Genomic DNA, 19,377 nt, shown 5'->3' on the forward strand with positions numbered 1-19,377 from the left:
TTCAGAACAATAAGTGAGGAAACTGATGGCAAAAATTTGCAAAATATAAAGAACGCTATAACATGTCCTTTTTGTTATGCAACAGAGTAAGTAACGTCATAACAAAGCATCACTGCTAGTACACAACACATTTTCTACTGGTGTTATTCAGCCTGAGAAGCTGCAACAAAGCACAAACCAGAATGTTAAAGTTGGGAGCAGCTCAACCTTTAATGGAAAATAATCGATTGTTTCCGGTCGCAAAATGTAGCTCTACTTCAGAAAAAGTAGGCTTAATTAATGGCAATGCAAAATATGTCCCTGTTGTCCACAAATAATGTAGTACGTTTACGTGATAGATGACTGGACTGGCTGTAGTTTTTGTGTCAGTAATCTACACTTGCAAACAGCCTCTGATAGGTGCATCGACACGGGGGCTACGGCAGAAGCAGTGAAGCTATGAAATAAAAACTAGTCGAGCTTGAACGTCGGTCAGAACCTGTTCATAGAGTATTACAGTTATGCCCAGGTGTAAGAGGCGTGTTCTTCAAAAATGTATTCAGGTCTTCCTAAAAACATAAAATGAAAAGCTGCGAAAAAGCAGGGGGAAATAATGCTGTTCTAATTAGGTATAGCATGGGTGAATATATTTTCGTTTTTTATGCGCAGTTGGCGTAATAGATCTGAGTAGCATGTCCTGACGCCATGAAAAATAAATGAAATATATAAATGACAACAGACCACCCGTCAATAAAGTTACCTGAAGAGCGATATTGCTTGCAAATTAAACAACCTTTATTTGCTTCACTGAATTAAGACTATTTGCAATAATTCTCCTGTCGTGTTCCAGTTTTTTCCTATTTTTTAGTCGGCATTGCTGGAAGGAATTCTTCCAGCTCGTTGCTACTATGGATGAACCTGGAAGGGACGTAGTTTTGGTTCCCTCCTGCGGCAAAGCAAAGCTTTTGTTTCTCTCTTGATATCTTCTTTAAGGAACGCGTACACAAGAGGATTTAATATAGAATTGGCCAATAGGAGCAAATTTGTTGCCGCTAGTTCATGATCAGATACATTACAAAGATTGAAGTAAGTGCAAATTGACGCACGGATTTCTAGTCCGTAACATGCTATAAATATAATAACAAGTGCAGTCACCAACCTTACGGTGGACGTTTTTATTCCAACATTTCTAACTCCCATTATTTTCACCGAGTTTGCCTCTACGTTAAATCTAACCTGTTTGAAAAGAACTCTCATCTCTCTAGAGCGTTTGTGAGTAATTACTAGAATTTGAAGATGTGCCACGAAACAGAGTATTGTTGGTAAAACTAGGAGGAGTGCTGTGTAAATAGCAAAGAATATAGGTGTTCCTATAGCGTAATAATCGATGCTGGTAAGATAGATGATGAGTTCATGAACGAGTAAAAGAAATGGAATTGTCCAACAGGTCGCGATGATAATAATTGTGTTTTTGGTCGTCATTAAACGGACGTATTTCAACGAATACACGATAGCGATATAGCGTTCTCCAATCATGGCTGTCAAGCAAAGGGCGGAAACTTCTAAGAAGAAGAAAGCGGTTATTATGCGAACGTCGTCGTTACATGTATCCACAAGCACATTGCAGATCATGGACGCCGGAAAATGTCCGCATGTAACACCCAGATCGGCCCACGCCAAGGAAAGGATGAACCAGTTGGTTGTCGTCTGTAATCTTCTTCTTTTAGCGACGATGATAATAATCCAGCTGTTTCCCAACAGACCAAAGAAAGTAAAAAACCAACCGACAATCCAGTCAATATCCATCTTCTACTCGTTGTGAGGCTGAGTTTGGATTAGATATTGACAATTTATGGACGACTTGGAGCGTTGATGGATGCATAGGTATTAAATTGACGGATTTTTCAGTTAGTAACTTAAGGGTGAGTTGTTTAATACACGAGTGCGACTTGTTGGAGAGTTTAGATAAATCATCTTAATCCTTACCGGAAAACAAATGGCAGTCACCGGCCAATTACTGACTTGTGCCCTGTTAGCGTCGTTAAGTGTGCTCAGTAATTTATTTATGCTCAGTTTCTGCATATTCGGGTGTTTTCGTCACTCTTGTTATTTAAATAAATCAACAACCACAGTTACTCCTTGTCATGTCAGCTTATCACTCAGACAAAATGGGTTATGTCGATAATAATTCATTTTAACCTGCCATATATACATATCTCATGCGATCCTACAGAGCTGCACCTTCTAAAAGTCATTGAATGATATAACACAACATATTTTATGCGCATATTTAAGCTGTAAAGCGACAACAAAACGCAAAGACGGGAGCCGTTAGACCTTTAATGGAGAATAATCCTTTTTTTTTACGGCCGCAAGACTTAAGTTAACTACCAAAGAAGGGGAAGCGGAGGGGGGGGGGGGGGGATGAGTTCATGGCGATAGAGAACAACCCTTGTTTTCCCCAAGTAATGAAGTATGCTGGTGCTATGGATGACTGTACTAGCCAGGATTTTTTTGCTTCAGTACCCTTCAGTCTGGAAACAGCCCCTGATAAGTGCTTAGACATGAGGGCCACAGCAGAAGCAACGAAGCCACTGACGAGATACCATCCAGTCGCGGCCTAACGTTAGAACGTGCTTGCAGACTTCTTATTGTTAAGCTTAAATTAATGTTAAAAGCGATATCTTCAAACTAATAGGTCTCAGTGAAAGCATGGATATGAAAGGCTATGTTAAAAAGCAAGGGGACAATGTTAGTGCCCTTATTAGGTATTGCGTACTGAGGATGTTTTTCTTTTCCTTTTTTACGCGCAGGTGGCGTGTTAGATCTACTTAGCATGCCCTGGCGCCCTAAAGAATAAACATGATTTGATGTATTTTACTCTTCAAACGCTTAGCCAATCAGTGAGACTGATTTTATACTTTTAGGGATACACCTGCTATGAATGGACTCCTGTTGACCACAGACTTCCTACCTTAACTGAAAATAATTTACCTCCGCTTTAATCCCTCCTTTTGCAAAACAAAATATGCATTTGTGACTAAGATGAATCCTTATTATAAAAGATCAATTCATATCAAACTTCACTGGAGCCCAAAGTTCATTTATACTTAAAAGGAAACGAAGGCGCGAAGCTGGTAATTTAGTACAGCCTTGATAAGACAAAGGAGCTCTTACTAAACTTTCCACTCGTACTTTTTAAACGCTGAAGCTGAAAAGGCTTCTGCTCTTGCTGCTAATATAAATACTCATCGGCGAAAAGTGACCTTTTTAAAATAAAATTGACTTCATGTGTAATAAAATAGGCAGAGTGAAAAGTAAATCACTGCGATGTTGATAATAGGGTTTTCACATAGCGAGTCTGAGACGGTCACTTTTAATGCAACTCTTCGTGCGGCTGGATACAGAGTTAAAAGTTGTAATTTACATACTCTTTGGAAGATAATTCAAACAAGAGGAATCTATCCCATCAGTAAATTTCTCTCCAACAGCTTCCCTTGTAACAGCAATAAGTTAGAAAGGATTGTGTAGCCAAGAAAATTTCCATATTTCCTTGAAACTTAACTATATTTACATTTTTTAATTAATCTTGCACAACACTATAAAAACACATCATACCACAACACATCAGATCTTATTTCATACATACTGAGATTTATACTGTAAAATATTATCTTTCTTGACTCTGATTGGACGAACGATGTATTTTCACAGTCGTTCGCGTCGTACTTCACAGAGTAAATCTCAGCATGTATGAAATAAAAATATCATACCTTGGAAAGCACGCACGAACGATTTTTATTCATTTCTGGTAATGCATCAAAAAACTCACTCGTTCGTTTTTTTTTTTTTTTTTTATGCATCACAACTCGTGAATAAAATATTGCGTTCGTGCGCACTTTTCATGTGATAATCTCTGTATTAGTGGCGTATTTTACCCTGAGAAGCCACAACGAAGCTCAAATCACATATCGGAGGGGTTTGGGGTGGGAGTTACACATCCTTCTATGGACAAAGCCCGTTCTTTTCTGTCCACGTACGACGTTGAGCTAAGAGGGAGGGGGGCGGGGGGCGCTTTTTTTTTTTGTCGCTTGCCCTGCCGGCTTTTCTTCCTTTTGCGATTCTTTTTTTTAAACCAAAATAAAAGGGGTGGAAGGGGTCGGGCCGGGGTCCCCGGAGCTCAAGACGTTCAGCTGGGGGGGTGGGGGCGCTTTTTTTGTAGCTTGCCATACCGGCTTTTCTTCCTTTTGCGATTCTTTTTTTAAAACCAAAGTAGAAGGGGCGGACGGGGTGGGGCTGGGGTCCCCGGGGCCCCTCTCCTAGATCCGACACTGTATACCCTATGAACTTTCAATATATAAAACCAGTGTATCCTTTTTTAGGTCTTTAGTTTGTAAAACTCGCAAGCCTCTTGAGTCAGCCAATTATTAAATTTGAATTCCAATCTCTATACAGATCATTCAACTTACATAATGTGCGTTCATATACCCTCCTCTCCTCTTTCATGGACAGTGTTAATTGGCCAGTTTACGACAGCTATTCAAACTCTTCCCCTTTTTACCCAAGGTATTTTTCTCTTGCTTGTTTTTATATGAGTAACGAAGCAAGATACGGACATAGAAGAGTACTGAATATGTACATACTACGGGTATGAAGACGCATGTAACACACAGATCTATCGCTGCAATAGCAATAATAGGCAGTTCTTCGCTGTCATCCATCCCGAAATTCAAAAAAGAAATCGACATGTTTTTGTTGTACAGCTTTAAAACAACTGTGTCGAAGGGAAACTCTTTCATAATCGAGCTTTTGATTACTAAAGACGCCCTATGAAGGTTTGTTTTCTTAAAGGTTTGTTTTCTGGTCTGTTGGCTCCATAGTCAAATACTTACCCCACAATGTTCTTTCATACTATTTTTTTCTTTGAACCACGAAACTTGTGCGCAGCCCTCATCTCATACAAAGCGCATGGTTTGTTAACACAGAAATACAAATAATCACTGTATTGATTTAAAATGAGTCGAACCATTATCAGCGGGGTTGATGCAATTGAGAAATGTAGTATTAAATTTCTACAGTCACATGGTTGTATACTATATCGCTGTATATTCTATTAGGACTATGGACTTGCAGAAATTATTATTTGTTTAATTTCGTCTCTCTACGTTCTTGTAATATACACAAATTCTCAGCGTTCAGATCTAATCGCTGCAGCAGATGGCTCAAGGCTTACGATAGAGAAAGTACAGTTGTTTACAAGTTCTTTGCATATCGTTGGTTTCAGTCTTGAGAAATGTTTTTAATCTTTAGGTTTTCGTGAAGCATTTTATGATCATTTGCAGTTACGGTGTTTTCAGGCCTTTATTCGGACAATGATGGTGATGAACGACCTATGCTATCTCTGCTATCTCGCGGCTCGTTACTCTGGATGAACCTGGGAGAACATCGTTTCAGTTTCCTTCTGCAGCAAAGGAAAGCTTTTGATTCTGCTTTTGATATCTTCTTTGAAAAAAGCATGCACAAGAGGGTCATTTTAACCCGCCGTATATACATATCTCATGCGATCCTACAGAGCTGCAGTTTATAAAAGTCGTTAAATGACATAACGCAACATATTTTTACGCGCATATTTAAGCTGTGAAGCGACAACAAAACACAAAGACGTTCAGCGTTCAGATCTAATCGCTGCAGCAGATGGCTCAAGGCTTACGATAGAGGAAGTACAGTTGTTTACAAGTTCTTTGCATATCGTTGGTTTCAGTCTTGAGAAATGTTTTTAATCTTTAGGTTTTCGTGAAGCATTTTATGATCATTTGCAGTTACGGTGTTTTCAGGCCTTTATTCGGACAATGATGGTGATGAACGACCTATGCTATCTCTGCTATCTCGCGGCTCGTTACTCTGGATGAACCTGGGAGGGACATCGTTTCAGTTTCCTTCTGCAGCAAAGGAAAGCTTTTGATTCTGCTTTGATATCTTCTTTGAGAAAAGCGTACACAAGAGGGTTCAACGTAGAATTGATCAAGAGGAGCATTTCAGCTGCCACTGTTTCATAATAGGACTCATCGCAGAGATTAAAATAAAAGCATATCGACAGATGGATCTCTATTCCGTAAAACGCCATACATATGATAACAAGCACAGTTACCAGCCTGACTGTGGATGCTTTTAATCCTACATTTCTAACCTCCATTATTTTTACCGAGTTTGCTGCTACGTTAAATCTCACCTGTTTCAAAAGAACTTTCATCTCACGAGAGAGTTTGCGAGCAATTAATAGGATATGGAGATGTGCTGCGAAAAGAAATATTGTTGGTAGGAATAGGAAAAGCATGATGTGAATGAAAGCGAATACAGGCGTTTCTGCGATTAAATCCTCACCGCTGCCAAGATAGACCATAAGCCGGAAAATGGCTAAAAGAAAAGGAAATGCCCAGCAGATCGCGATAACGGTGACTGCCCTAGAAGTGGTCAGGTAATGGATGTATCTCAACGAATGTACGATAGCGATATAGCGTTCACCAATCATAGCGATCAAGCAAGTGATAGAAACTTCACTGAAAAAGTTCGCGAATATGAGGCGGAGGCCGTTGTTGCATGTATCCACAAGCACATTGCAGATCATGGACGCTGGAAAATATCCGCAAGTAACACCCAGATCGGCCACCGCCAAGGAAAGGATGAACCAGTTGGTTGTTGTCTGTAATCTTCTTCTTCTAGCGATGATGAAAATAATCCAGCTGTTTCCCAACAGGCCGAAGAAAGTAAAAAACCAACCGGCAATCCAGTCAATATCCATATTCTGCTCGCTGTGAGGCTGAATTTGGAATTGATTATGAAAATTTGTCGACGAGTTTGGAGCGTTGATGGATGCAAAGGTATTAAATTGACGGGTTTTTAGATTGTAACACGAGGGTGAGTTCTTTTAACACACGTTTGAGTGCGACTTTCTGGAGAGCCAATTGGTCTCTGACTTGTGCCCTATTAACATCGTTAAGTGTGGTCAGCAAATTATATTTGCTCGGCTTCTGCATATTTGGGTTTTTTGTCACTTTTGTTATTTAAATAAATCAACAAACACAGTTACTTCCTTTCATGTCAGCCAATCACTCAGACAAAATGTATTATGTCGGTATTGATTCATTTTAACCCGCCGTATATACATATCTCATGCGATCCTACAGAGCTGCAGTTTATAAAAGTCGTTGAATGACATAACGCAACATATTTTTATGCGCATATTTAAGCTGTGAAGCGACAACAAAACACAAAGACGGGAGCCACTAGTCCTTGAAACTACGTAATCTGCGTACACATACCCTCCTCCTCTCTCATGGACATTATTATTTGTTTAATTTCGTCTCTCTACATTCTTGTAATTATACACAAATTCTCAGTGTTCAGTTCTCATCGCTGTAACAGATGGCTCAAGGCTTACAATAGAGAAAGTACAGTTGTTTACAAGTTCTTTGCTTTTAATCGGTTTCAATCCAGGGGAATCTTTAGGTTTTCGCGAAGCATCTTATGATCACTTGCAGTTACATTGTTTTTCAGGCCTTTATTCGGACAATGATGGCGATGAAAGACCTATGCAAAAAAGTCATCTATCGTGCATATTTGGGGAGAGCACGCAACAAAGACTCTCTTGAGCACAGATATTTTCAGTCGTGTGTCAGTTTTTACCCATTTTCATAGTCACCGAGGTATGAATTTATCTCGCGGCTTGTTACTCTAGATGAAGCTGAGAGGGACATCGGTTCAGTTTCCTTCTGCAGCAAAGGAAAGCTTTTGATTCTGCTTTGATATCTTCTTTGAGAAAAGCGTACACAAGAGGGTTCAACGTAGAATTGGTCAAGAGGAGCATTTCAGCTGCCACTGTTTCATAATAGGACTCATCGCAGAGATTAAAATAAAAGCATATCGACAGATGGATCTCTATTCCGTAAAACGCCATACATATGATAACAAGCACAGTTACCAGCCTGACTGTGGATGCTTTTAATCCTACATTTCTAACCTCCATTATTTTTACCGAGTTTGCTGCTACGTTAAATCTCACCTGTTTCAAAAGAACTTTCATCTCACGAGAGAGTTTGCGAGCAATTAATAGGATATGGAGATGTGCTGCGAAAAGAAATATTGTTGGCAGGAATAGGAAAAGCATGATATGAATGAAAGCGAGTACAGGCGTTTCTGCGATTAAATCCTCACCGCTGCCAAGATAGACCATAAGCCGGGAAATGGCTAAAAGAAAAGGAAATGCCCAGCAGATCGCGATAACGGTGACTGCCCTAGAAGTGGTCAGGTAATGGATGTATCTCAACGAATGTACGATAGCGATATAGTGTTCACCAATCATAGCGATCAAGCAAGTGACAGAAACTTCACTGAAAATGTTCGCGAATATGAGGCGAAGGCCGTTGTTGCATGTATCCACAAGCACATTGCAGATCATGGACGCTGGAAAATATCCGCATGTAACACCCAGATCGGCCACCGCCAAGGAAAGGATGAACCAGTTGGTTGTTGTCTGTAATCCTCTTCTTCTAGCGATGATGAAAATAATCCAGCTGTTTCCCAACAGGCCAAAGAAAGTAAAAAACCAACCGGCAATCCAGTCAATATCCATCTTCTGCTCGCTGTGAGGCTGAATTTGGAATTGATAATGAGAATTTGCCGACGAGTTTGGAGCGTTGATGGATGCAAAGGTATTAAATTGACGGGTTTTTCGGATTGTAACACGAGGGTGAGTTCTTTTAACACACGTTTGAGTGCGACTTTCTGGAGAGCCAATTGGTCTCTGACTTGTGCCCTATTAACATCGTTAAGTGTGGTCAGTAAATTATATTTGCTCGGCTTCTGCATATTTGGGTTTTTTTGTCACTTTTGTTATTTAAATAAATCAACAAACACAGTTACTTCCTTTCATGTCAGCCAATCACTCAGACAAAATTTTTTATGTCGGTATTGATTCATTTTAACCCGCCGTATATACATATCTCATGCGATCCTACAGAGCTGCAGTTTATAAAAGTCGTTGAATGACACGTATTTAAGCTGTGAAGCGACAACAAAACACAAAGACGGGAGCCACTAGTCCTTGAACCTACGTAATCTGCGTACACATACCCTCCTCCTCTCTCATGGACATTATTATTTGTTTAATTTCGTCTCTCTACATTCTTGTAATTATACACAAATTCTCAGTGTTCAGTTTTCATCGCTGTAACAGATGGCTCAAGGCTTGCGATAGAGAAAGTACAGTTGTTTACAAGTTCTTTGCTTTTAATTGGTTTCAATCCAGAGGAATCTTTAGGTTTTCGTGAAGCATCTTATGATCACTTGCAGTTACATTGTTTTTCAGGCCTTTATTCGGACAATGATGGCGATGAAAGACCTATGCAAAAAAGTCATTTATCGTGCATATTTGGGGAGAGCACGCAACAAAGACTCTCTTGAGCACAGATATTTTCAGTCGTGTGTCAGTTTTTACCCATTTTCATAGTCACCGAGGTATGAATTTATATCGCGGCTTGTTACTCTGGATGAAGCCGAGAGGGACATCGGTTCAGTTTCCTTCTGCAGCAAAGGAAAGCTTTTGATTCTGCTTTGATATCTTCTTTGAGAAAAGCGTACACAAGAGGGTTCAACGTAGAATTGGTCAAGAGGAGCATTTCAGCTGCCACTGTTTCATAATAGGACTCATCGCAGAGATTAAAATAAAAGCATATCGACAGATGGATCTCTATTCCGTAAAACGCCATACATATGATAACAAGCACAGTTACCAGCCTGACTGTGGATGCTTTTAATCCTACATTTCTAACCTCCATTATTTTTACCGAGTTTGCTGCTACGTTAAATCTCACCTGTTTCAAAAGAACTTTCATCTCACGAGAGAGTTTGCGAGCAATTAATAGGATATGGAGATGTGCTGCGAAAAGAAATATTGTTGGCAGGAATAGAAAAAACATGATGTGAATGAAAGCGAGTACAGGCGTTTCTGCGATTAAATCCTCACCGCTGCCAAGATAGACCATAAGCCGGAAAATGGCCCAAAGAAAAGGAAATGCCCAGCAGATCGTGATAACGGTTACTGCCCTAGAAGTGGTCAGGTAATGGATGTATCTCAACGAATGTACGATAGCGATATAGCGTTCACCAATCATAGCGATCAAGCAAGTGACAGAAACTTCACTGAAAAAGTTCGCGAATATGAGGCGAAGACCGTTGTTGCATGTATCCACAAGCACATTGCAGATCATGGACGCTGGAAAATATCCGCAAGTAACACCCAGATCGGCCACCGCCAAGGAAAGGATGAACCAGTTTGTGGTCGTTTGTAGCCTTCTTCTTTTAGCGATGATGAAAATAATCCAGGTGTTTCCTAACAGACCAAAGAAAGTGAAAAACCAACCTACAATCCAGTCAATACCCATCCTTTTTTTGATTTCGTAACTGTATATGGATCTGGATGGATGATGAAAATTTATATTGGAGCATTGATAGAAGCAAGGGCGTTTAATTAAAGGGTTTTCAGAATGCCACTCGGAGGCGAGTTCTTTCAATACAACTCTATGGCTGGCTGGCTGGAGAGTTTAAAGATGTCATTTACATGCTTATCTGTCATCAAATTTTAATCACAAAAGTCCTTTCATCACCAGCCAATTGCTGGCAATAATTATAAGTATCGTCACTGACATATTTCTGGACAGTATCTGCATTATTGCTGAAATAGATGTTTAAAAGTTTGCCAAACAATAAACAATACACCCTTGTCTAAGGCATCACTTTTTTTATTCAAATAAATCGGTTAACAAACGACCTTATTAAAAGCGTTGGCTTCACTCTCGTGGAGTCAACCATTTTCTCTAGCCCCTCGCGAAACATTAATTGCAAATTTGCTGACCTATTCTATTGATACACACAACAAGACAGTCGTGGGAGTTGAAAAAGATAAGGGTTCTCACCAAAACCATGTATTTTTCGATTTTAAACGCTAAAAAAAACATAGTAACGGTATGTCCACTCCGGGGAATAAAACCGCAAACAACAGCAAGTTCAAACCACGATGAAAACGCTCACGGATCACACAGCACAGCAGAACGCTCAAGTTTTTTCTAGAACATTGACCCGTAAAGAAATATATAACGAAGTGTACCGCATCCTTCGCCGGCAGTACATAATTGGCTAATTGCTAAGAAAGCAATTTAGTTTAAAGCGATCATTAACTAAAGAAATGGAGTTTTAGAAGCTTTTTTCCTGCCGGGATTTCTTGGCGCGCTGCTGCGAACACTGCTAGCTGTATGTATTAGGGTGCGAGGAAATAAACAAAGACAAGTTAAAAAGCTCCTTACTCATAAACCTCTTTTACAATCTATGACCGATGTTACATCTCGAATCTCGAGTTGATTTTAAGCGAGGGAAGTTATCACAGTTGAGGGTAGATTTGGAGATGTAAAAGCGATGGAATACGTTACGAGAAGAGGTATTTTGCTAGTTGGTAATTTTATTCTTCAATTCATTATTTATTTGAAAGTAAAATATCCACAACATTTAAAGGTAGACACCGCCATGACGAAAACAACATCGACGGAAAAATTACCAGAAAGGCAGTCAATGGGTTTTGCACTTACAATATGAAATTGATTTCGAGTTGATTGGTTGGTCATCGCAACAGGACAACTAATTTTTTTTTACTTAAAAAACATGGCTTTTTCGCCACAGTTTTCAGGTAAGAAGTGGTCATCTAGGACTGAATAACCTGCCAAGAGCTCGTCATCTTACTCGGAAGGAATATTTGAGTTCTGATGTCAGGAATTATTCCGTAAAGCTTAGTTCATCTCGCTTTTGGGCTCCAACAGTTGGATGATACACCGTGTGTTTTTAAGCATCTTCCATTTAACTATTAAATTAAAAAATAACTCCTCTTCTTCCTTCTACGCTTTCGAAGAAAAAAAGGAACACACTTCAATATCATTTACCTCGTAATTAAAGTTCACATTAACTTTTAACTCCTGTGCAATTTGCCATTTCTAAGCCATCTAGTGAGACTAATTCTTGTTCTCGAAACATCTTCCATAAATATTAATGGACTCAAATGGACTATAAAGAGATCTTCGTTCAATTAGAAAAATGTGCATCATATAACCATTTTACCGATCACTTTAAGTTATTACTAAACCTCCACGTATAGTTTTGAAAGCAGAAGCTGAAAAGACATCTGCTCTCGCACGTTAATATGAATATGAATAAACGGGGTAAGTTTCAAAAGAAACTGCGGTGCTGCGTCGGTGGGAGAGTGTAGCAGGTAATTAAGTGTTAACAGTTGAGTTGAAAACGTAAATTGGCCACCGTAACGAATAAAAAAGCTGACGTTTCGAGTATTAGCCCTTCGTCATCCTAACATATCACTCTCTTCGGGCTTACGCTCGAAACGTCAGCTTTTTTACTCTTTACGGTGGCCAATTTACGTTTTCAACTCAGCTGTTAACACTTAATAACCTAATATGAATGTGCATTGGCGAAAAGAAATTGTTTGTTGTCGAGAAGCGTTCACTTCAATTAAAAGATCATGCATGTTTCGAGCAAGACCCATCAAATGGATGCAGCTGTTGACAGAAGTTTTGCTTCTAATCGTACGGGGTCCAAACCAGGAATGGGTGAAGGTGACAAAAGAAGGCATATAAAGATACGTTTTAATGTCAAAAGTCGATAAAGAAGATATTGCACTCAACTGACCAGCTATTATTTGCTCTGAACTAGAAAGTTGGAAAATGAGAAAGAAAATTTCCTTTGTATGCTATCACTTTTGTTATTCAAATTAATCAATCAACAAACAGAGTTGCCCTTGGTCTTTTCAGCTAATCACCTAGTGGTAGTCACCAAACAAAAGTGGATTGTGTAGATAATAACCTTAATTACTTCTAACCTGACCAAACGTACATATTTCATACAATCTAATCCAGGAGTAGCTTCAAAAAAAGTCATTTATAGAACACTACAATTTTTTATCAGTACAATGTAGCCTGTGAATCGACAACAAAGCGCAAACTAGAAGGGTCAGGAGAAGTAGTCGCACGCTTAAAATCATGAGGACGCAGAATTACTCTTGTTATCTCCAAGTAATGAAGTATACCTTTACAATGGATGAATGCACTGCAATTGCTTTGAAGACAAGGAATAATATGGGAAGAAGAAAAGTGGACCAACTGATCAAACTGCAACTATAGTAACATATATAAAATACCAAAATCATCGAACGTTCTACCAAGTGGTAACAGTATAAATGTCATGCGAGTCGCTAGAGTGTTGGTTGAGGAGCGATATTTTGTTTATTGTGCAAGTTATGAGACAGCTTTCACTTTTCTTAATTGAAATATCTCTTACACTTCCGGGCATGTAAGGCTTGAAACTGGCTGTTCGTTCATAAAAATGTACGAGGGGACTATTTCTTGGATTGTTATAGCGGGCGCTAGACAAAGACAAAGACGGACTCCTGAGAGCAGCTTACGATTCCAGACCAGGGAATAAGCATTCTTAATTTTCCGATCACTTTGAACACTTTGTGAACTTTCCGCGTGTTATTTGGAAATTAAAAGCTGAAAAATGCATCTGCTCTTTTAGGCTAATGTAAATATGCAACGGCGAAAAAAGAGGTTTTTATTTGCTCTCTAGAGGCGTTCCAAAAATTCGATAGAAAATTTTTGACAGCTTATGGAAACATGTTTTATTGAGGGGTGAAATTAACTACCGAACTGTTGAAATAGTATAAAAACATTCAAATCGCTCAATAGCCTTTCGCTTTTAATTCCATGAATCGACAGCACTATAACTAGTACTAAATCCAAATGTATTTGCAATGTTCACGGGCCATTTTGCATCGCTTCATACTTTGTCGTGTTAGCATTGCTGAATGGAAATCTTCTCCTAACTTGTCACTCTGGAGAACCTGGAAGGGACGTATTTTTCAGTGCCTCTTGCGGCAAAGAAAAGCTTTTGATTCTCTCTTGATATCTTCTTTGAGGAACGCGTACATAAGAGGATTCAACGTAGAATTGGCTAATAGAAGCAACCTATTTATCACTAGTGTATGTTGGGACACATGACAAATTTTGAGAGCGTGGCAGATCAGGATGTGAAAATTTACTCCATTACAAGCGGTAAAAATAGCAACAAGTACAGTAATCAACCGCACTGTGGATGCTTTTAGTCCCACGTTTCTAATTTCTTTTATTTTTAAAGAGTTTGCGGTCATGTTGAATCTAACTTGTTTCATGAGAGCTCTCGTTTGCAGAGAAAGTTTGCGACCAATTAAGAGGATATGAAAATGAGCTGTCAAGAGAAGTACTGTTGGTAACACTACAAAAAGAAAAATGTAAATAACTCCTAATAAAGGGAAATTTAAAACCGAATGTCTTACCCCGCCGGCAAGATACATGGCGAGTTGCAAAACGGGGAATAGAAATGGAAATCCCCAACAGGCCCCAATAATAAAGAATGTTCGTCTGGTGGTAGTGAAGACACGGACGTATTTCAGCGAATGCACGATGGCAACATAGCGTTCCGCAAGCATGGCGATCAACCCCATGGCGGAGACGTTCACGAAGGAAAAGGCGAAAATCACGCCTATTCCTTCCTTGCACGTATCCAAAATCACTTCGCAGATCATGTAGGGCGAAAATGCACAAGTAACACCCAGATCAGCCGCCGCCAAGGAAAGAATGAACCAGTTGGCTGTTGTCCGTAATCTTCTCCTTCTTGCGATGATGAAAATAACCCAGCTGTTACCAACCAAACTTAAGAAGGTGAAAAACAGAAAAGCCACCAGGATAAAATCCATCCTTTACGGATTGTCTCACTGAATCTGCTCCTGTAAGGTAAATTTGCTGTCGACTTGTAGCGTTGAAGAAAGCAGATATCAGGTAGTAGAACGAGTTTTCAGATCCGAGTCGGAGAAGACCTCTTTGATACAACTCTGCATGCGGCTGCTTAAAGAGCTCAAAGATATCAGTTGATGGTAATTGGACAACAAATTTCAATCAAAAGAAGTCCTTCTTCATCAGCTAATAACTCTCTGATAGCGTTCCTACTAACAACAATAGGTAACGTCACTTATTTTTATTAAGTGTAATTTTTTTTGCACAGTTTTGGCATTTATGGACCTTTTTGTCAACATGGACAATTACGAGCTTGCAAACTAATAGAGCATACCCGTTCCATGTCATTGCCTTTTATTCAGTCAGCAAAGCGATCGAGAGTAACGTTTGATGTCGACAGCCAATAACTTATTGATCATCACCAAACAGTGTCTTGTGTCGGTGATACCTTCTCACATATTTTTATAATCATAATCGAAACACATGCTATGAATGAACTGAAATGGAACCAAGACTTCCAACATCAGCTAAAAGAATTATGCATCACCACTTTAATTCCTCTAAAAAACTGTATTAATTAAACTATTAATGTATAATTTTACACTGCAAAACTAAATATTCATATATGTCTAAGATAATAACTCAAGACTTACTTTCTTAAAAGTTCATTAAAAGTTAAAACGAAAAGAGGGGTGCTAATAAAAATCAGAAAATTATTAATCGAAGATAAGTTGTCCGTTCACTATTTTGGAAACCTGCTGACATTTGATAGACTTTTCCTTGTTTTCTCCATGACACCCACGATAAAATAAACATGCTTATTCCTCTACCAGTGACATTTGAATTAACTTTCTTTGGAATTATTTGTTCACGTTCGTTATGCTTATTCTTAGCCCATTAAAAATAACAATTTTTGGAGTATTTAACATGACAACAGTCCGTTCGATCACAGAGGATAGTTTCTTGAACCTAAATCACAGATTACCAAATTGCCATTTTAATTCACCATCACTTTGAGCACTTACTAAACTTTCCACCAGCAATTTTGAACACAGAAATTGTTCTCGCAAGCTTATAAGAATATGCACCGGCAAAAAATTGAGCTTTTAATCAGTTGTCGAGAAGCGTTCTCTTCAATTCAAAATTCCAATCACTTTTTGAGAGCTAATGAAAGCATGTTTTATTTACCCATTAAATGTATGCAGCTATTGACAGAAAAGTAGCTTTCACAACTGACAGAAAACAAACCATAATAATTTTTTAAAGATGATTTTTATTCAATGAAGAACTCAATAAACAGTTAGAATGGGAAGACACAGCTAAGCGACTCTAGGCTTGATGAATGCGCTCTCCATGGGTCTTCATCCGTGAGCTACCTTGGAAACAATCAATCTCGTTCGTACGATAGCTTTGAAATGACTTCCTTATTTGCCCAGCAGTTAAGCTTATTTTTCAAGGCCTCGAGGGAGCGAAGCAGAGTGTTAGTTGATTAAACTGAATTCTCAGGCTATATTGAAAACTAAGTGATTAATTTATCACTCTTCTGAGTGACAACAATAGAAATGTCAGTTACGTTGCCAGAGAGTAAGACAAATTAGACAACTTTCACTTCGCCTAATTAAAATATCCCCTACATTTAATGGGCACGTAAGGCTAGATAAGGGCTTTTTGATCGCAAGACTGCAGAAGAAGACAGCTTCTTGTGTTGTTATATCTGTTGTTAAACATAAATGGATGCATTAGCTAACCTAAGATCCCAGACTAGGAAAGGGCCTTTCTTAATTCACCCATCACTTTGAGTACTTAGTCAACTTTCCGCTTGTTAGTTTGGACCTAAAAGCCGAAAGGGCATCTGCTCTCGCAAGCTGATATAAGCAATGGGGAAAATAAGCTCTTTACTTTTCCCAATTTTTCCCACGACATGTTTATCAGAAGTTCAGGCTTTCCTCTGTCTCATATCTAAGTTTCTAGAAAATCAAGATGCGCCTTGAAAAGAAGAAAATTGCTGTGAAGACAAGGAATAATATGGAAGGAAGAAAAGTGAATCAATTGATCAATCTGCAATAGTAACATATATGAAATACCAAAATCATCGAACATTCTGCTGAGTGGTAACAGTATAAATGTCACTCGAGTCGCCAGAGTGTTGGCGGAGGAGCGATATTTTGTTTATTGTGCAAGTCACACTTTACTTAATTAAAATATCTCTTACATTCCCGGACATATAAGGCTTGAAACAGGCTGTTCGTTCATAAAAATGCATGAGAGGACTGCCTCTTGGATTGTTGTAACGGATGCTCAACGAAGACAAAGACGGATACAGCAGCGGCTTATGATCCCGGACCATGGAATAAGCATTCTTAATTTTCTGATCACTTTGAGCACTTAAACTTTTGGCGTGTCATTTTGAAGTCAAAAGCGAATATAAATATGCAACGGCGAAAAAAGAGGTTTATATTTGCATTCTAAAGGCGTTCCAAACACTCAATGGAAAAATTTATGACAGCTTATGGAAACATGTTTTATTGACCCTTCAAATGTTTGCAGCTGCTGGCAGAAAGGTTGGTTTTTATATTGTTCGGGAACCAAATTTCAGGGATTTTTGACAGTTATTTTTTATTCAACAAAGAGTAAAACAACTGCTTGGTAAAAGAACGCACAATCATGCGACACGTAGCGTAACAAATGCACCTTTGAAGTGTCTGTGTCCCTTAGCATGTTGGAAACATTCACTTCGCTCCTGCGAGGACTTATAATTAATAATAGTGGCTCTCCACAAAGGGAAAGCATGTATAGTTGTCTTACTGTTTTGTTCCCCTATGAAGCTAATGACTTTTTCAAGGCGCCCCAATGATAAATACTGCGTAGTTCCTGGGGACGGAAATAGCATTTTTTTCCCTTTCTTCTTTCGTTCGTTTCTCTTCATTTTGTCAGTCTACCTTCGATTTTGCGTTTCCATATCTGTCCCCTAAAAGATGATAGCTAAAAATTGGCTGTAGAGAAGAAAGTTATTTTTGTAAGCGGTATGCATTAGTTTTCGTAAGTATCAATACTGAGGATCTATTCATTTGCACGTGTTCAGCTTATATTAACTAGGTTTTTCTGCTGACAGTGGTGGTAACAGAAGATCCATGAACTCATGGACACTGAATTAGGACTATTCTATACGATGGGAAAAAAAACAGTTATGGCCTAAACATCACTGAACCAAACAGGGCCTAACCTTTCTTTGGCACAAAAAGATAAATTGAGAAGGTGACAGATTGAGGGGTGATATTAACTACCGACCTGTTAAAATTCTATAAAAACATTCAAATCGCTCAATAATCTTTCGCTTTATTTCCATGAATCAACAGGACCACACCTAGTTCTAAATTCAAATGTATTCACAATGTTCGCGGGCCATTTTGCATGATCAGATTTCATACTTTGTCGTGTCAGCATTGCTGAAAGGAATTCTCCGAACTTGTCACTCTTGATGAATCTAAAAGGGAAGTTTTTTTAAGTGCCTCTTGAAGCAAAGAAAAGCTTTTGATTCTCTCTTGATATCTTCTTTGAGGAACGCGTACACTAGAGGATTCAACGTAGAATTGGCTAATAGAAGCAATCTATTTATCACTCGTATATATTCGGACACGTGACAAGTTTCCAAGGTGTTGCAGATCACGACGTAAAAACCTATTCCATAACAAGTGGTAAAAATAGCAACTAGTACAGAAACCAACCTCACTGTGGATGCTTTTATTCCCACGTTTCTAATTTCCTTTATTTTTAAAGAGTTTGCAGTTATGTTAAATCTAACTTGTTTCATGAGAGCTCTCATTTGCAGAGAGAGTTTGCGAGCAATTAATAGGATATGAAAATGTGCTGTCAAGAGAAGCACTGTTGGTGACAATACAAAAAGCAAAATGTAAATAACATCGACTATACGGGTTTTAACAACCGAATGTCTGCCGTCGGCAAGATACATGGCGCGTCTCAAAACGGTGAATAGAAATGGAAATCCCCAACAGGCCCCTATTATAATAAATGTTCTTCTGGCGGTCGTGAAAACACGGACGTATTTCAGCGAATGCACAATTGCAACATAGCGTTCCGCAACCATGGCGATCAACCCGATGGCGGAGACGTTCGCGAAGAAAAAGGTGAATATCCCAGCAACTTTTTCATTGCACGTATCCAAAATCACTTCGCAAATCACGTAGGTCGAGAAATATACACAAGTAACACCCAGATCAGCCGCCGCCAAGGAAAGAATGAACCAGTTGGCTGTTGTCCGTAATTGTCTTCTTCTTGTGATGACGAAAATAACCCAACAGTTTCCAACCAAACTTAAGAAGATGAAAAACCAAAAAACCACCCGAATAAAATCCATCCTTTCTTGATGTGTTACTGAATCTGATCTGATAACCGCGTAAATTTGTCGTCGACTTGAAGCGTTGATGAAAGGAGATATGGAACAGTATGCGAGTGGGAGATCTTTTTAATTCAACTCCGCATGCAACTGCCTAAAGAGCTT

General features: G+C 39.0%; 3 protein-coding genes across 3 annotated transcripts; all 3 read right to left on the reverse strand.

The window, feature by feature from the left end:
- Nucleotides 1-5,875: 5,875 nt before the first annotated feature.
- LOC149036795 (adenosine receptor A2a-like) lies at nucleotides 5,876-6,778 on the reverse strand. The gene has a single exon (XM_089188623.1). It carries the CDS (start codon nucleotides 6,776-6,778, stop codon nucleotides 5,876-5,878), a length of 903 nt encoding a protein of 300 aa, XP_089044749.1.
- A 927-nt stretch (nucleotides 6,779-7,705) lies between these two features.
- LOC113673726 (adenosine receptor A2a-like) lies at nucleotides 7,706-8,608 on the reverse strand. Its single transcript, XM_027190153.2, has one exon. It carries the CDS (start codon nucleotides 8,606-8,608, stop codon nucleotides 7,706-7,708), a length of 903 nt encoding a protein of 300 aa, XP_027045954.2.
- Nucleotides 8,609-9,515: 907 nt separating this feature from the next.
- Nucleotides 9,516-10,418, reverse strand: LOC149036796 (adenosine receptor A2a-like). The gene has a single exon (XM_089188624.1). The coding sequence runs from the start codon at nucleotides 10,416-10,418 to the stop codon at nucleotides 9,516-9,518; it is 903 nt and encodes a 300-aa protein (XP_089044750.1).
- Between the last annotated feature and the right edge of the window lie 8,959 nt (nucleotides 10,419-19,377).

Source organism: Pocillopora damicornis, chromosome 12 (genome assembly GCF_964200805.1).
Source record: "Pocillopora damicornis chromosome 12, jaPocDami1.2, whole genome shotgun sequence".
Taxonomy (NCBI): Eukaryota; Metazoa; Cnidaria; class Anthozoa; order Scleractinia; family Pocilloporidae; genus Pocillopora; species Pocillopora damicornis.